Raw genomic sequence first — 18,246 nt, forward strand, 5'->3', positions numbered from 1 at the left:
TTCAGTCTGACGTGCTTATTTTTGGGTAAAGCTGTCCAGCCAGGGAAAGTTTCAGTCATTTACAAGGGTATGATAACTGAAAATTACCACTTCTCAAATGTGGTTGAAAATATGCACAAGTTCCATAGAGCATGTACTTAGCCTGTTTGGGCTGCAGGAGGTAAATGAATGGTTGCTTTCCAGAAGTACAAGTGTTAGTTTTGTCTGCAATACCAGTTACCCACCATATAGTAAATATAAATATTCAACTTGGGGATCTGTACTTACAAAAACATGTAGATAGGCCAAAGGAAACCAAAATGGGGAGAATATTTCTAGTGTTATAAAGGGTGATCATAAGCTGTACCAGAAGAGATGACCTAAAGGTGTATGTTATAGAGAAGGGGAACCTGCCCACCAGAGGATGTATTATCCTTTTGCACCGAGGATATGTCTCCAATTACAGCCCACAGGGGAAAAGATAGGACTGCTGTTGTATTTGGAGACTCAGTCATTAGGCATGTAGATAGCTGGGTGGCTGGTGGACGGGAGGATCGCCTGGTGACTTGCCTGCCTGGTGCAAAGGTGGCAGACCTCATGCAGCACCTAGACAAGGTTTTAGATAGTGCTGGGGAGGAGCCGGCCATCTTGGTACACGTGGGTACCAACGACGTAGGAAAATGTGGGAGAGAGGTTCTGGAAGCCAAATTTAGGCTTTTAGGAAGGAAGCTCAAATCCAGATCATCTACGGTAGCATTTTCTGAAATACTAACTGTTCCACATGCAGGGCCCAAGCAACAGGCAGAGATCCGGAGTCTCAATGCGTGGATGAGACGATGGTGCAGGGATGAGGGTTTTGGATTTGTCAGGAACTGGGCTGCATTCTGGGGAAGGGAGAGCCTATTCCGATCTGATGGGCTTCACCTTAACCAGGGTGGGACCAGGCTGCTGGCATCAGCATTTAAAAAGGAACTAGAACAGCTTTTAAACTAGAAACGGGGGGGGGGGGGGGGGGGGGGGGGGGGGGAAGGCCGACAGTCGCTCAAAAGTGCATGGTTCAGGATAAGGTATCTTTTGAGGATATCACCCAAACAGGGAAGAAAAGGTTCCATGTAAGTAAGGATGTCTGTAGTGGATCAGATGGCCTTAAGTAAAATGAATAATAACCAGACAGAAGATAACATGTTAATAATGCCATGTATTAAATGTGATATAAAACTGAGCAACAAGCATGCATTGAAATGTCTATACTCAAATGCCAGGAGCCTGAGACATAAGATGGGAGAGCTGGAATACATTGTACACAATGAAAAATTGGATATTATAGGCATCTCTGAGACCTGGTGGAAGGAAGATAACCAGTGGGGACACAGTCATACCGGGCTACAGATTATATCATAGTGATAGGTTAGATAGGAGGATTGCCTCGCCTCACTCTATGCTTGGAATAAACTCCCCGAGCCCATACGCCAAGCCTCCTCCCTGCCCATATTCAAATCCTTGCTCAAAGCCCACCTCTTCAATGTCGCATTTGGCACCTAACCATTATACCTCTATTCAGGAAATCTAGACTGCCCCAACTTGACATTTCATCCTTTAAATTGTAAGCTCCTTTGAGCAGGGACTGTCCTTCTTTGTTAAACTGTACAGCGCTGCGTAACCCTAGTAGCGCTTTAGAAATGTTAAGTAGTAGTATATTAATGAGAACCTTGATTCAGATAGGCTGCAGATATTGCAGGATACAGAACCCCTATTGGAATCTTTGTGGATTGAAATTCCACGTGAAATGGAGAAAAAAATGGTGATAGGAGTTTACTTCCGTCCACCTGGCCAGGACGAGCAGACGGCCGCAGCAATGTCAAAGGAAATTATCCGGATATAGACTGGGTTAATGTAACATCGGTACACGCTAGGGAGATAAAATTTCTTGGTGAAATCAAGGACAGCTTTATGGAACAGCTGGTTCAGGAGCCGACAAGAGAAGGAAAAATGCTAGACTTAGACCTTAGTGGAGCTCATGATCTGGTGCGGGGGGGGGGGGGGGGGGGGAACGGTGCGAGGGCCACTTGATAACAGTGATCATAATATGATCAGTTTTGATATTGGCATTGAAGTAAGTGAACTTAGGAAATCAAATACACTAGCGTTTAACTTTAGAAAAGGTGATTACGACAAAATGAGAAAAACGGTGAAAAAAAGACTAAAAGGAGCAGCTCACAGGGTAAAAAACATGCATCAGGCGTGGATGCTGTTTAAAAACACCATCGTAGAGGTACAGGACAAATATATTCCACGTATTAGAAAAAGGGGAAAAAAGACCAAACGTCAGCTGGCGTGGCTAAACAGTAAGGTAAAGGGAGCCAAAAAACAGACCTTCAGAAAATGGAGAAGAGAATCAACTGAAAATAATAAGATAATCATAAGGAATGCCAAGCCAAATGCAAAGCAGAGATAAGGAGGGCAAAAAAGGACTTTGAAAAAAGTTAGCGTTAGAAGTGAAAATACATAGTAAACATTTTTTTAGATACATTAAAAGCAGGAAGCCGGCTAAAGAATCGGTTGGGCCGCTGGACGAAAGTGGTGTTAAAGGGGCGATCAGGGAACACAAAGCTATAGCGGAGAAATTAAATTAATTCTTTGCTTTGGTCTTCACTGAGGAGGATTTGGGAGGGACACCTGTGCCGGAAAAGGTATTTGAAGCAGGCGAGTCAGAGAAACTAAACGAATTCTCTGTAACCTTGGAGGATGTAATGGGTCAGTTCTGCAAACTGAAGAGTAGTAAATCACCAGGACCAGATGGTATTCATCCCAGAGTATTAATAGAACTGAAAAATGAACTTGTAGAGCTACTGTTAGTAATATGCAATCTATCCCTAAAATCAGGTGTTGTACCGGAAGACTGGAGGGTGGCCAATGTTACACCGATTTTTAAAAAAGGTTCCAGAGGAGATCCGGGAAATTATAGACCGGTGAATCTGACGTCCGTACCGGGCAAAATGGTAGAGGCTATTACTAAGAATAAAATTACAGAGCACATACAAAAACATGGGCTGATGAGACGGATTTAGTGAAGGGATTTAGTCAGCACGGATTTAGTGAAGGGAAGTCTTGCCTTACCAATCTACTGCATTTTTTTGAGGGGGTGAACAAACATGTGGGCAATAGGGAGCAGGTGGATATTGTGTATCTGGATTTTCAGAAGGCGTTTGACAAAGTGCCTCATGAAAGACTCCAGAGGAAACTGGAGAGTCATGGGAAAGGTATTAATCTGCAAACGAACCTTTTCCGGAGATGGGAGGGCGGTAGAACGAGAGGACATGATATGAGAGTGAAGGGGGGCAGACTCAAGAAAAATGTCAGGAAGTATTTTTTCACAGAGAGAGTGGTAGATACTTGGAATTCCCTCCCGCGGGAGGTGGTGGAGATGAAAACGGTAGCGGAATTCAAGCATGCGTGGGATAAACATAAAGGAATCCTGTGCAGAAGGAATGGATCCTCAGAAGCTTAGCTGAGATTGGGAGGCGGGGCTGGTGTTTGGGTGGTGGGGCTAGTTCTGGGTAAGACTTCTACAGTCTGTGTCCTGAAAATGGCATATACAAATCAAGGTAAGGTATACACAAGAAGTAGCACATATGAGTTTATCTTGTTGGGCAGACTAGATGGACCGTGCAGGTCTTTTTCTGCCGTCATCTACTATGTTACTATGGATTAAGAGCTGGTTGAAGGATAGGAAGCGGAGAGTAGGATTGAATGGTCACTATTCTCAATGGAGAAGGGTAGTTAGTGGGGTCCCTCAGGGGTCTGTGCTGGGACTGCTGCTTTTTAACATATTTATAAATGACCTAGAAATGGGAGTAACTAGTGAGGAGGTAATTAAATTCGCAGATGACACAAAGTTATTCAGGGTCGTCAAGTCGCAGGAGGAGTGTGAAAGATTACAGAAGGACCTCATGAGACTGGGGGATTGGGCGTTCAAGTGGCAGATGAAGTTCAATGTTCACAAGTGCAAAGTGATGCATGTGGCTAAGAAAGCGCACAGAATGTTGAGTATTATTAGGAAAGGGATGGAAAACAAACACGAGGATTTTATAATGCCGTTGTGTCGCTCCATGGTGCGACTGCACCTCGAATATTGTGTCCAATTCTGGTTGCCACATCTCAAAAAAGATATAAAAGAATTGGAGAAGGTGCAGAGAAGGGCGACAAGAATGATGAAAGGGATGGAACGACTTACCTGTGAGGAAAGGCTAAGACGGTTAGGGCTCTTCAGCTTGGAGAAAAGGCGGCTGAGGGGTGGTATGATAGAAGTCTACAAGATAATGAGCGGAGTAGAGCGGACAGATGCGAAGTGTTTGTTTACACTTTCAAACAATAATAGAACCAGGGGACACAAGATGAAGCTAGAATATGGTAGATTTAAAACAAACAGGAGAACATATTTCTTTACTCAGCGTGTAGTTGGATTCTGGAACTCGTTACCGGAGAATATAGTGACAGCAGCTGGCCTTACGGAGTTTAAGGGGAGTTTGGTAAGATTCCTGAAGGAAAAGTCCATTGAACATTATTAAATATATATAAATAAATTTTTTTTTTTTTTTTTTTGGGGGGGGGGGAGGGGTTGCCGGGTTCTTGAAGCCTGGATTGGCTGCTGTCAGAGACAGGATGCTGGGCTTGATGGACCCTTGGTCTTTTCCCAGTATGGCGGTGCTTATGTGACATTTAAGTACATTGAAAGTTTACTACTTGTTTGTTAATACTTTTTTCGGTGGCGTGGAAGCTGTAGGCCTAGGGGTGAAGATAAGAAGCCTCAAGAGGATACACTCGGAAATATTTTGCTGTACTTAGGAAACTAAAATCCAGAATCTCCAGGGTAGCATTTTTGGAAATGCTCCTAGTTACTTACGCAGAATTACAGAGGTAGGCTGAGCTCCAGAGTGTCAGTGTGGGAAAGAGATGATGCAGGAAGAAGAGCTTTAGATTCATTAGGAGCTAGTTAATTTTTTGCCACTTGGGAAGCTTGTTATGACAAGAGTAAGCTCTGTATTAACCAGAATGGAGAACTGCTATCACTCAGAAAGGAGCTGGAACAGTCACGTGATTCAAAGTTAAGTATCTTCAAAGAATACTGGGTTACAGAGCAAAAACACAACTTCTTAAAGGTTTGGACAAGTTCCAGCAGTTTTCAGATAGACAATTTGGGAGTGATTCTTTGAAGTTGGTACTAACATTTGTGTGCCGGTTACATGTGTAAATGTTTTTATAATAATCAGAGACAGCTTTAGTCATACCAATGTACATAAGTACTACCATACTGGGACAGACCAAAGGTCCATCAAGCCCAGCATCCGGTTTCAAACAGTGGCCAATCCAGGTCACAAGTACCTGGCAAGATCCCGAAACAGTACATTTTATGCTGCTTATTCTAGAAATAAGCAGTGGATTTTCCACAAGTCCATTTTAATAATGGTCTATGGACTTTTTCCTTTAGGAAGCCAGCCAAACCTTTTTTAAGCCCCGTTAAGCTAACCGCTATTACTACATTCTCTGGCAACAAATTCCAGAGTTTAATTACACGTTGAGTGAAGAAATTTTTTCTCCGATTTGTTTTAAATCTTGATATATAATAGCCACATTTCATATTTGTAAAGTTCTCAGTGGTGTAGCTCTCACGATGTAAGACTTCAGTGGAGATACTTACCACACCTCAATCATCACAGGACATAGATTTAATTGAAGACATCCACATTATAGCTATGAAAGGTGAGGTACTTCTAATAGCTGACTTCAGTATTCTGGATGTTGATTGGGACATCCCTGTTGTGGGGTCATATAGAAGTAGGGAGATGACCCCACAACAGGGAACTTCAGTTCACCATCTTGGGTCCTAACTTAAGGCTGCTCAGTTTATCCATGAGCTTCATATGAGGAAATTTATCACAAAGACTTTGCTGAAATCCAAGTAGACTTCGCTGAAATCCAAGTAGACTGCATCTAGTACACGGCCTTGATCTACTTCTCTGATCACCAAGAGAAATCAACCATATCTGTTTAGCACAATCTTCTTTGGTAAAATCAAGTGTTTAGTTTTTCAATTACGGCCTTTTCTCTTCCTAGACACCCCTTGGGTCACCTAGAGGCCCAAATGGTTTCCTCTTAGGTTTCTCATTTTTAATGTTCTTGAAAATGCAGGATCTAAGTAGGGAGATCCTGCATTTCCTCATAGGATGCTCATGCCTTAAGTTAGGACCCAAGATGGAGAACTGAAGTAGAAACTGATTGACTAACAGATGACAGATGGTACAGTATCAAATCATGCAGTGATCATTGCCACCCAGTTGAGTGCTCACATGGACATTCAGGCACACACTCTCCATATGTGAGCATTAAATCCAGCAACAGCCCTTTCCTGGTTGATTCCCTCACCATTTGTCTAATCAAAGTCTCTTATAGGTCATCCACTATCTTTCTACTTCTTTCTAGATTTGCAGATGGGATGTTCCAATCCATATCCATTATATTGAAGTCGCCCGGTGTCAGTACCTTCCTTTTCTTTCTCACCTTTGCATTATCATCGATCAAGTTTCTGTCCACTTCATCCATTTGAGTTTTGAGGTCTGTAGATTCCAACAGTGTGGATGCGGGTAGCATCTCTTTCCAGTACGATCCACAGGGCTTCGTCTTTTCCCCACATTCTCCGTATTTCAGCTGCTTTAATATTACCTTTTATACAAAGAACTTTTTCTCCTCTTTTGCCATTTCTATTCCTCCTATATAGGTTGTAGCCAGGTATGGTGATATCCTGTCCATGAGACTCATTGAACTGTGAACATAAGAGTTGCCCTACTGGATTAGCTCAGTAACTGGTATCCAGCAGTGGCCTGATGGAGTCCCAAAAAGTAGCAAAATTCCATACTGCTTAACCCTGGGGATAATCAGTAGCTTTCCCCAGGACTACCTTAATAACAGTGTTTGGACTTTTCCTCTGGGATTTTGTCCAAACTGTGTTTAAACCCATTTACATTAGCTGCTTTTACTATTTGCTCTGGCAGTGAGTTCCAGATCTTAACTATATATTGAGTGAAAAAATATTTTCTCCCCTTTGTTTTAAATGTGCCACTAAGTAACTTCACGGCGTGTCTTCAAGTCTTTGTACTTTTTTTGAAAGAGTAAGCAATCGATTTGTATTACTCATTTCACTCCACTCGGGCTTTTATATACCTATCTCATATCTCCATCAAATGTCACAATGTCCAAGTTTAGGCCCACCATAGGGATTTCCAGGACAGGAATATTTTTGGCTAAACTATAAGCATTTGTGCTCATAGCCTTCCACAATACTGGGAACAGGTTAGTAGATTCATGTTTAAGCTCTTTCAGGTCTTGGGGATGAATACCATCCAGTGCTGGTGATTTTTTTCTCTCTTGAGTTTATAAAAAAAAGTTTCCTTTTGTCATCTTTATTTGTGATAGCTAGAAATTAAGAAGTGTGCTTGGAAGTAGTTAGGAGTTGGGGAGAGGGTGTTTCTTTTAAGCAAGACAATAACCAACCCAGTGGCGTAGCCAGAAGGCGTTTTTTAGGTGTGCCAACAGGTTGGATGGGTGGACACTAGAGTTGCCACTTTTTGAAAGAGAAAAGAAAACAGTCACCTAGTGCACCCATGCTTTGTCTATACCCCACCCCATGCTCTACCTCACTCCCAATTACTAAAATAAGGGTAGCAGTGCAGGCCAATTGAGAGCTAAGGGAAGTTCAGTAGACTGCAATCTTCAGCCCCCATTCAGTCCACCAACACACATATGGTACTGAAGCCAAATACATTTCACATCCTGGCCCTCCATCAACATACAAAGAAATTTTGGTTTCTAGTGTAATTTCAATGATAAAGTACTTTTTAAAAAGATCTATAAACAAGAAGTCACTCAGAATCTAGAGCAAATATACCATGCCAGCACTAACTTCCAAAACAAGGATCCTACCTATGAAAAGGTAGTACCCTAAATATTACAGTGGGACCCTAAAATATCGATACATCTATCGAGAAAACTGAACAAGCCAAATTACTACAGAATGCTACATACAAATGTCATGGTGACAGAATACCTACACACACACACAACACAAATGCCAAATACAGAATAAGTGACCACACACTCTATAAATATAAATTAAACTGAACCCCCAAGAACCTGGAGAAACAAGAGAAAGACATTCCTTCTGTGTAAAATTTAAAGATAGCACATACCAGGGATGGTGTTAGAGGGAATCAGCTAGAGCAATTGTGCTTGGCTCTCTGGCCAGAGAGAGTCCCAAGCCTGCCAGAAGCTGAAGAAGACGCAGCCTGGTAATTGGCTTTAGGGTCCTCTCCCAGATTTCGGCCTTGGCCTCAGCCATGTCTAACACCAGCTCTGGCAAGATGTACATGCCAGATCTGACATATTCTAATCATAAAATAGAAAATAAAAATATTTTTTTTGTACTTCTTTGGTCATTTTATTTTTCAAATCATATTGGTCCCAGTCTCTGGTTTCTGCTTCCCTCTGACTTTCCTGTCCATTTGAAATTTCTTCTCTCTCCTTGTCCACCATCCATTTCCCATCTCTGTGTCCCTGTATTTCCTTGTCCAGCATCTCCCCTGTGTTCATATCCCCACATCCATCATCATTCCTTTGTGCACCCATATGCCTCATGCCCAGCATCTTCCTTCTGTGTTCCTATTCTCCCCCTTGTCTGGTATCTCCCCTCTGTATCCATTGTATATCTATTCCCATATCTCCCTCCGCTCCCACCCAATGCCCATCATCTCCCTTCTGTTTCTCTGTACTCCCTGTGTCCCCTTTCTCCCTCCTCCACACCAATGTGTCCCTTTCCTCTCTGATGCCACCCCAACCAGCTCTTCTCCTCTTCTCTTCCCTCATGCATCTGACTCATTCTCCTACTGTAGGTTCAGCATTTGACCTCCTATTCCTTTATCTCCTTAGTCGAGCATCTCTCTCCTTTCCCTCTAACCCCAACCCCTTTCCCTCCCATAGGTCCAGCACCTCTCTCCCTTCGCAGGTCCAGATCTCTCCCCTTTCCCTTCAGCCCTCCCCTGCATATCTATCACCTCTTGTTCTTCCCTCTCACCCCCTGCATATCCTGCACCTCTCTCCCTTCCCTCCTACCCCCCCCCCCCCCACAACATATCCCTCTTACCACTTTGAGTCCGTAATTTTAAAAAGGCAATCTGTAAATATGAAATGAAATATTTGTAGCAAAGATCGTGCTAATGTTTTCTTCCTGCAACTTGTGCTGAGGTGATAATTGCCACTTTTTCCTTCTGATTTCAGACAGAAGAGGTTATCTCAGAGTGTCGTGTGAGATTCCTGTCTTTTATGGGTGTTGGCAGGGATGTTCACTCCTTTGCCTTTATCATGGCTAATGGACCTGATAATTTCTGCTGTCACATGTTCTGGTGTGAGCCCAATGCTGCTACCCTATCTGAGTCTGTCCAGGCTGCCTGTATGGTAAGTGCTGTCTTTCCCTGCGGCTTTATCTTCATTTCAATTCATTTATTGTATTTACCCAAACACTGAAGAAAAAAAGCAATTATGACTATGTGTATAACGTAACCAATTACTGACAGTCTGTGAAACAGAGGTACAGTCCTCACACACTCTGCTTATGATAACTCATAACCCCCCCCCCTCCCCTCCCCCAACCTTTCTATCTGAGGCCCCCAGATCTGTGTCTCATGGTCTGGCCTTTTCCTTCCTTGAGACATCCAGCTGTGTGAATGGTAAGTTTCTCAGGGTCTATCCCCTCCCTCCCTCTCCTTCCTTTGGTCATTGATATTTATTGATGGAGATTAATTTTGTCACAGACTTCTCCTTCTCTCAATGGGGGCAGCCACTTGTGTGGCCTGCCAAACTGGTTCCTCTTTTCCCCAGTACTGTTGTGACTCTAATGCCTAGCAAAATGTCTGTTCACCTGACCCCCTTTCCTTTTAGTTTGTCATGTTAGTATTGTCCCGTTTCCTGCTGTTTAGGATTGTCGGGGAGAGTCGTGGCAGCTCTTTTCATACCTAGTCTTTGGGAGAAAACAGTTACTCAGTAATGCTTCTAATTCAGAGGTTCACATAACCGCTGTGTAGATGAGACCTCAGCAGGGGGTATGTAGCAGACCTTTCTCACATCCCTTTCACTGCCACCTCCACCACTACTGCTACTTTTCCAGACCAGTCTTGGCTCTGCTGAAGTCTCCCTTGTGCGTGCTGTCAGTTCTACCCCCCCCCCCCCCCCCCTCCAAAGCCCCAATGTCAACTTCCTGTTACAGGGCAGAGGATCAGAATTGCTGACAGCACATGCATGGAGACTGTGCCCCTGAGTCTGCTTCAGGTTGTTTTCGTGCTGCTGATGGTTTGGAGAAGAAACAGCAACTATCAGGGTAACAAAGATGCGAGGGAAGAAGCAGGAGAAGAGAGGGGAGGGGGCGATGCTAGAAGGATAGAGAGAGATATAGAGGAGAAATACTGCATGTATGGGTGAGGAGGAAGACAGGGATGATGCTGATGGGAAGAGGATAAAGTTAGTGAAAGACCGGGGAATAAAAGGAATGGGAATAGGAGAGCCAGGGTAAGGGAAAGATGGAAGAAGACTGGATAGTAAGAATTAAATCTGGACAGAGGCAGAAAACTGAAAAGAAAAGAAAGAGAATGAAAAGAAGATGGAGGAAAGCAGAAACCAGAGCTTGGACACAATTAGAAAAATAAAATGACCAGACAATGAAAAGTAGAAAAAGTAATTTTATTTTCTATTTCGTGATTAGAATATGTCAATTTCAAAATCTCTGCTGATCAGAACTTGGGGGTACTTGGTTGAAATTTTGTTTGACTTAGGGGGGTACATGACTTGAAGTTATAAACACTGTTGTAATTCACATAGTTTAATCAATTACTATACCATATTTAATTTAATATAGCAAAGTAGTTTACAGTCTAATGACAATAGAAATATAATCAATAATAAAACAGTGCATCAGATTACATTCAAATAATAAATAGGTTCAAATTTTCCAAAGAACAGAAACGTGCAGAGCGTGACTGTAAAAGCAAAAACAGATTATCTGCTAATGTGACCGGATGTAGGCACAGCTTAAGGCAGATTGTAAGTCTGCTTTTTTTCAACTGGTGTGCTGCGGGAGTTCAGGAATCCCCAAGACATTGCCTGCATTTCTCTCTCCCTCCTCTCTGAGTCACAGCTCTCCTAATGCCCCCCCTCACTTCTTCCCATGCCTGTGGCGCTTTAAATCTGTCTCCTTGCTGCAGCAGTGGTCAACACGCACTATCTGCAGCTGGCCCCGGAACATTTCCTCTGCACATTCCACCCTGTTGCTGATGCAATTTCCTGTTTACGTAGGGGCTGGGACGTACAGAGGAAAGGTTCCAGGGCCAGTTGCAGTCCAAGTGTGTTGATTGCTGGAGCAAGGAGAAAAGTTTGAAGCACCATGGACATGGGGAGAAGCGGGAGAGGTTTTTTTGGATCCATGGGGTGGGGGGGGGGGGAGTATTAGGAGAGCTGCCACCTCGCACTTGGAGAGGAGAGAGCAAGGAGACAGGTGTGAAGTGCCATGGGGCTGGGCGGGAGGAGGGAGAGCGGCTAGATTTGTGGGGGGGCAGGAGAGTTGCTGGACATGCTGGGGGGGGGGGGGGCAGGAGAGTTGTTGGATATGTTGAGGGGGTAGGAGAGATGCTATACTGGCAGGGGAAGGAGCCAAAGAAAATTTGGACCTGCAGGGGAAAGGGGGACTCAGAAAGGGATATGCCAAAGCTACTTAGAGGGGTTTTGATGAACTATCAGGGGGGGTGACTGGACAGAGAGGGGGAGATGCCAAACTACCCGGGGGACCCAGAGACAGATTAGGGGGGGGGGAGATGTGGGACTGTGGTATGTGGGAGATGGAGGGAAGAGGGGGATGGTGGTCTCACATTGGTAGGGACACATGCTGCACTGAGTATTGGAGAGGGGAGAGGGAATAGTGGGCGGGGGGGGGGGGGGGGAGAGAGATACTGTCCTATGGTGGGATGGAGGGAAGATAAGGGAGAGATGCTGGACACAGGGTGAAGGGTGGAGAGAAGAGACAGAGATAGTGGACCATGTGGGAAGAAAAGGAAAGATGCTGGGCAGGGAGGGATAGGGACACAGAAGGGAGATAGTGGGCATGGAGGAGCTTAGGGACAGAGAGGGTCAATGCTGGATAGAGAGAGGGTAGGGACACAGAGGACCAGTGCTGAACTTGGAGGGGGGGGGGGTGTTAGGGACACAGAAGGGAAATACTAAACTTGGGGGAGCCTATGATCAGGTCAAAGGGTGATGCTGGACATGGGGGGATAGGGACCTAGAGGGGTGATGCTGAACATGGAGGGGGGGGGGGAGAGGGACCCGGGAGGGGTTAGGGATACAAAATGGAGATGTTAATGTAGGAGATGCTGAACATGGGGGCAGGATAGGGAGAGGGACACAGAGGGAAGATGGATAATGGATATGGAAGGGAAGAGGGGAGACAGGCTGCACATATAAGGGAAGGAAGAGAAATTGAAGAAAGCTGAACATGAAAGATCAGTGCCAAACAGACATAGGGCAGGAGGTGAGAAAAGAAATAGTAAATGGAAAGGAGACCCTGGAAACAGAGGAAAGGAGAACCAAAGATTGGGAGCAAGATGATAGGAATAATAAAATCACTAGAATACAAAGGTAGAAAATATGATTATATGTCAGCGTTATTTTGCACTGTACAGTAGGACATACATTTCTTTTTATTTCTCTGGCATTGCAAGACATACAGAGTCAAATATCTCTGTTTTCAGTTTTTGTCTGCATGTTTTTTTGGTTCCCTATTTTGTATCAGGTGAGAGTCATGTTCTGCACCTGCAGCTGAGCTAAATGATTCTGCTGGCATGTGTAGAAATCTGTAACAGTTTCCCAGTAGCAGGTCTATTGGTGCTCTGATGTATTTCAGTAACATATCTAAATGAAATAACTGTTTCAGAAGGTTACAGGTATAGGTGGGGATGGGTTAGATTCCAGTGCTGTGCCTTGACATTGTTTGTACCTTGTAAGTGTGCCATGAGATGAAAAAGGTTGAAAATCACTGCTCTAAGTGTATCCAGCCCTGAGGTCCAAAGTAAATGAAACCCAATCAACATGTGAATAATTAAGACTGAGCTCAGAAGATCTCAAGGCCATGGGATTGGGAATTAAAAGCTCAAAGTTAAAATAAGAACTTTGAATTTGATTGTGCAGTGAACAGATGGCTAGTGGTGATCAGAAACTAGAGAGGTCCCATATGCAAATTTAATGGAATGGTTAAGGCACTTGATGGCTGTATTTTGAATAAGCTGTATCTGTTTTATAGAAGTAACTGTAAGGCTGTGGATAAGGGTGTTACTAAAATCTAAATGGTTAAGTAAAATGGCATGACTGAGGACTTTAGACCAAAACATACCAATCGTGAGCGAAGGTAACATAAGTGAAAGTAATGAAATGATTTGCTCTTTAGAAAGTTCCTTTTTGAGGCATTGATGACTTTCACTTGTTCTTGGCAAGGAAGTGGAAGTTAGTTACATGGTTCGGCAATGATTGTTTTCAACCCTGCTCTGGAGGAGAAGGATATTAATGGCTTTCATTCTTCTCTCAGAGGCTCCTTGGTTGGAGTACTACTACTACAAATCATTTCTGTAGCGCTACTAGTCGTACACAGCGCTTTACAATTGAACATGAAGAAGAGACAGGTATTTCTGATGGCAAAAGGAGAGGTGTGGGGTTTTCTATTTGATTTGTGGGCAGTGAGAGCTCTCAGGACGGTCTTGATATTAGACACGTAGATATTCAGCTTATGGCGGTCAGTATTTTTGTAGTGTGGACTGCCGCAGACTGAATTAGAACCACATATTCAGTGCTGGGCCATATCTGGACTCCGGCACTGAATATTGGGATCTTAAGAACATAAGCGTTGTCATACTGAGACAGACCGAAGGTCCATCAAGCCCAACATCCTGTTTCCAGCAGTGGCCAATGCAGGTCACAAGTGTCTGGCAAGATCCCCAAAAAGTACAATACATTTTATGCTGCTTAGCCTAGAAATAAGCAGTGGATTTTCCCCAAGTCCATTTTAATAATAGTCTATGGATTTTTCCTTTAGGAATCCATCCTAACCTTTTTTAAAACCCTGCTAAGCTAACTGCTTTTACCATATTCTCTGGCAATGAATTCTAGAATTTAATTACACGTTGAGGGAAGAAATATTTTCTCCAATTTGTTTTAAATTTACTACTTTGTAGCTTCAATGCATGCCCCCTAGTCCTATATTTTTGAAAAGTGTAAACACGTGATTCATGTAATTATTTTATAGGCCTCTATCATATGCTCCCTCAGCCGTCTTTTCTCCAAGTTGAAGAGTCCTAGCCGCTTTAGCCTTTCCTCATCACCTTTATCGTTTTCTTAGACACCCATCGGAGTTATCTGAGTGCCAGAAGCCACTTAACTATCTAGCCGTTGTTAGGAGAGTTATTTGTGTGGTTCTACATGGCTGGGATGGTTATCTGAGTGCCAAATATCAGCAGATCCACTCTGTTACTGCTTTGGTGATCTGCACTGATATTCAAGTGCACTATTCATCAGTAACTGGGATGGGCAGGAGCTAGATGGACCATTGGTCTGACCCAGTGTGGCTATTCTTAAGTTCTTATGCTCTGAATACATGCGAAAAGTTCCTTTGTAGGTCAGTAATGGGTCAGGGATTATCACTCTGCTGTTACGGAGGTTTCTTTCTGAGGCTGTCGTTGCTCTCACCCCTGGTTGTGCAGTGAAGGTTTTCACCTTATTCCTGAGAATGTTTCCTCATAAGGCAGAGGCTCTTACTTTTCAATCTTGGAGGATCTTTGGTGCGGCAGTAAAGACATCTTGCTAGTTTCAAGTTTAATAAGACTTGATATACTACTGTTAAGGCAGCTGTCAGAGCGGTTTACTTTCTCTGGTAAGCTTTTGGGAGGGCAGTGATGGCTTTCTAGAATCTTTCTTGATTGAACAGTGATGCTTGTTTTGGGATATTTCTTTGTAGTGATTCTCACTTGTGTTTTTTTTTTTTTTCCTTACAGCTGCGATATCAGAAGTGTTTGGATGCACGACCCCAGGGTTCCAGCTCCTGCCTGCCTGCTCCTCCTGCAGATTCTGTTGCCCGCAGAGTGGGATCCAGTGTCCGCAAGGGGGTGCAGTCCCTCCTGGGTAGTTTTAAACCAAAACGCCCTGGAGCACAAACTCCTTGAACTGTATTGGGTGGGAGAATGTAGAGGGCAGCAAAATTTCACCCACAGGTGCTCTTCCTGTGACACTACTTGACTGTGTCATGTTGCTGCCTCTTTCTCCCTGGCCAGTTCTAATCCTGCCTCTCCTTCACTCATCCTCTTATACTCACTCCACCTTCAGCTTTATCTGTAATCTAACCAGCAGCCCAAACACAGTCCAAGTCCCAAAAGAAACAGAGGATAGTGACCAGGTCACAGAGGAAGAGAGGTTGAGTGTCGGCATGATACATGTAGAAAGGTGGAAGGGTGAGGGGGTAGGAGTGTAGGGCTGGTTATATGACTGAGAAATACTGAGGGAGAAGGAGGGGAATCTTATATGCAAGACTAGCAATGTGTCTTACAACACTAAGGGCTGCTCATTTGACTCCACACTAAGGTGAGGAATTGTGTGCAAGACTGATTATGTGACAGAAACACTAAGGGCTAGTTATTCAGCTCAAACACAGAGGAGAGGAAGCATCTCTAGGACTCCTGCCACTTGCATGTGCTGATACGAACACAGACGCAGGCTGGGGCCGTTCTTGTCATGTATCTGACATGGTATATAATATTGTTTGTTGTAAACACTTGATTATACAACATAGCACACGTTCCTGCCATTCATATAATTGATGCTAGTTCTGAAACAGACCCATCTCCCCAAAATCTTTTACCTGGAAATACTAATCTTCCACGTTGTAGTTAGCAGAAGCTAACGTGCTGTCACTGGAACTGCATCTCGCATAAGAGCCACATTCAATATTGATTTGCTAGTTCTGAAGGAAGTTTATTTTGTACTGTGTATGATACGCTTTGTTTGATGGACACATGCTGCAGATTTTCCCAGCATTCCCTACTGTCTCCCTAGTCTAGTCTGTGGAACCCCAGACTAGAGATTTGCTCAAGGGCATTTCTTTCTTGGTTCCTCATTTCAGATCCATGTGGACCAATGTAGTGATGACTAAGAGAAGGACAGTTGAAGCCTGTTAGGCCAAGGAAGAGCTGAGTCTGTTACGGACACATGAAGAATAAAGAACTGTCCGAGAGCCTGATTTCTGAGAGTAGGTGGTGATAGAGACGCTGTCCTGTACATAAAGTTGTAGGAAGTATAAAGCATCTGATTGCTTGTTTTTGAATGAGTGTATGAATCGTGAGCATCGATCTTGAATCGTGACTGCAGAGGCCAGAGCTAGCCTTTCTTTTTCAGCAAGATTGGATATTCTGCTGAGAAAGTTTGTGAATCACCTAAGATGGTCTGTATTTTAGCACAGTTTTTACTTAAAACATGATTGGATCCTAATCTAAACCATGATTTAAGAACGATCTGAGGAAGAAGGGCAACCTTCGAAAGCTAATCAAGAAATGTATTAAGTTATGTCCAATAAAAAAGGTATCATCTTATTTTCTTTTCCATGTTTTATTTTGTTTGATTTCTTTGATAACCTTTAAGAGTGGACTAACACGGCTACCACACCTCTCTACTTAAGAACGCATTGAATAACTCAAAAAGGATACATTTTGATTATTCAACAAAAATACTTGACAGTGTGCAAATGTACTATGTGAATTCTACATTCAGTTCACTAAGCAGCAACATTTCCTGTAACGGTTCATCATCGCCCTTGAGAGGAATTTTGGCCTATTCTTCCATACATTTGAGGGCTTCCTTGTGTGAACACTCATTTCAAATCTTGTAACAATATTTCATTAATGTTTAGATTCTTACTTTGACCTGTCCAGTCCAAGAAATGCTTTATTTTGTAACTGATTGTATATTTATTTAATATATTTATAATACTACTACTACTTATCATTTCTATAGTGTTATTAGACATACGCAGCGCTGTACACTGGACATGAAGAGACAATCCCTGCTCGACAGAGCTTACAATCAGGACAGACAAACAAGACAAATAAGGGATAAAGTAATTACTAAGGTGGGAACGATAAAACATGGGTACTGAACAAGTGAATGGGGTTAGGAGTTAAAAGCAGCATCAAAATAATTTATAATCCAGCTTTACAATTCTAAGTGAAGAATAAATGCAACATCCACATTTGTAGAATAGAAAAAATAAATGTAAGAAACCTGAAAATAATAATTGAATTGAAATGTAAAGTTAATGATTTTAACTGCTTTCTAAAACATAAATGATCTCTCTCCAGTTTCATTCTACATCTTTAGACCAATTACTATCAGAGGAGATCAGTGAACTATATACGATTGTATAAATAAAGAGTCTGGCATTTTACAAAGCATGTACAAATTGGACTTGAGGCATCTAGGTCAGGATGTCGTGTTTCACCAGTATTTTAGTACAGGATCTGCCGATTGGGCTTTTATGTGCCAGTTACATATGAAGAGAGCATCCATTTTAGAACGATAAACCTCCTACAATATCAGTGAGCAAAATTGACAACATTACACATTTATGTTGGCCATTTTAAAAAGGTTCACATGTATTATTTTAAAGCTGTCTCAGAGCTCTGTATCTCTTGCCAATTTTGATTGGTAGAGGGAGACGGGGATTAAGGAGGCAACCTCATCTAATTTTCCAAAGAGTTCTGCTTAATATGAGCAGCTTTCAGAAACCTAGATGTCCCCAGCAGCAGGTGTAAATCCCGACCTTGAGTGTTTTGGACGTAGATGGGGTTTCTGCTGGTTACTTGTGACCTGATTTGGCCACTGCTGGAAGCAGGATACTGGGCTAGATGGACCATCGGTCTGACCCAATATGGCTTTCTTATGTTCTTATGACATTCCCCTTCTGAAATATGTAATACAGGTTTGGTTTTTAGTCTCACCCAAACCATGTCCCCGTGCAATATAATTTTATACATATATATCCTAACTTTGTAAAATCAGAATTTATATCTAAAACATGAATAGCTCTTCTAAAATAAGCACCAATACCACTGCTTGTACTACCAGTCCTTAGTAGGTTTCCTT

The 18,246-nt window shown here is 42.9% G+C and overlaps 1 protein-coding gene across 3 annotated transcripts in view; it reads left to right on the plus strand.

Annotated features, from left to right (window-relative positions):
• APBB1 (amyloid beta precursor protein binding family B member 1) overlaps nt 1-16,684 on the plus strand; it is a 109,687-nt gene extending 93,003 nt beyond the window's left edge. For all 3 annotated transcript variants that reach the window (XM_030199784.1, XM_030199786.1, XM_030199785.1), the window contains 2 exons: nt 9,307-9,483; nt 15,111-16,684. In XM_030199784.1, coding sequence (XP_030055644.1) covers nt 9,307-9,483; nt 15,111-15,278 — 345 coding nt within the window. In that variant the 3' untranslated portion in view covers nt 15,279-16,684. The remainder of the gene's footprint in view (nt 1-9,306; nt 9,484-15,110) is intronic.
• The last annotated feature ends 1,562 nt before the right edge of the window (nt 16,685-18,246 follow it).

Source organism: Microcaecilia unicolor, chromosome 4 (genome assembly GCF_901765095.1).
Source record: "Microcaecilia unicolor chromosome 4, aMicUni1.1, whole genome shotgun sequence".
Classification (NCBI taxonomy): domain Eukaryota; kingdom Metazoa; phylum Chordata; class Amphibia; order Gymnophiona; family Siphonopidae; genus Microcaecilia; species Microcaecilia unicolor.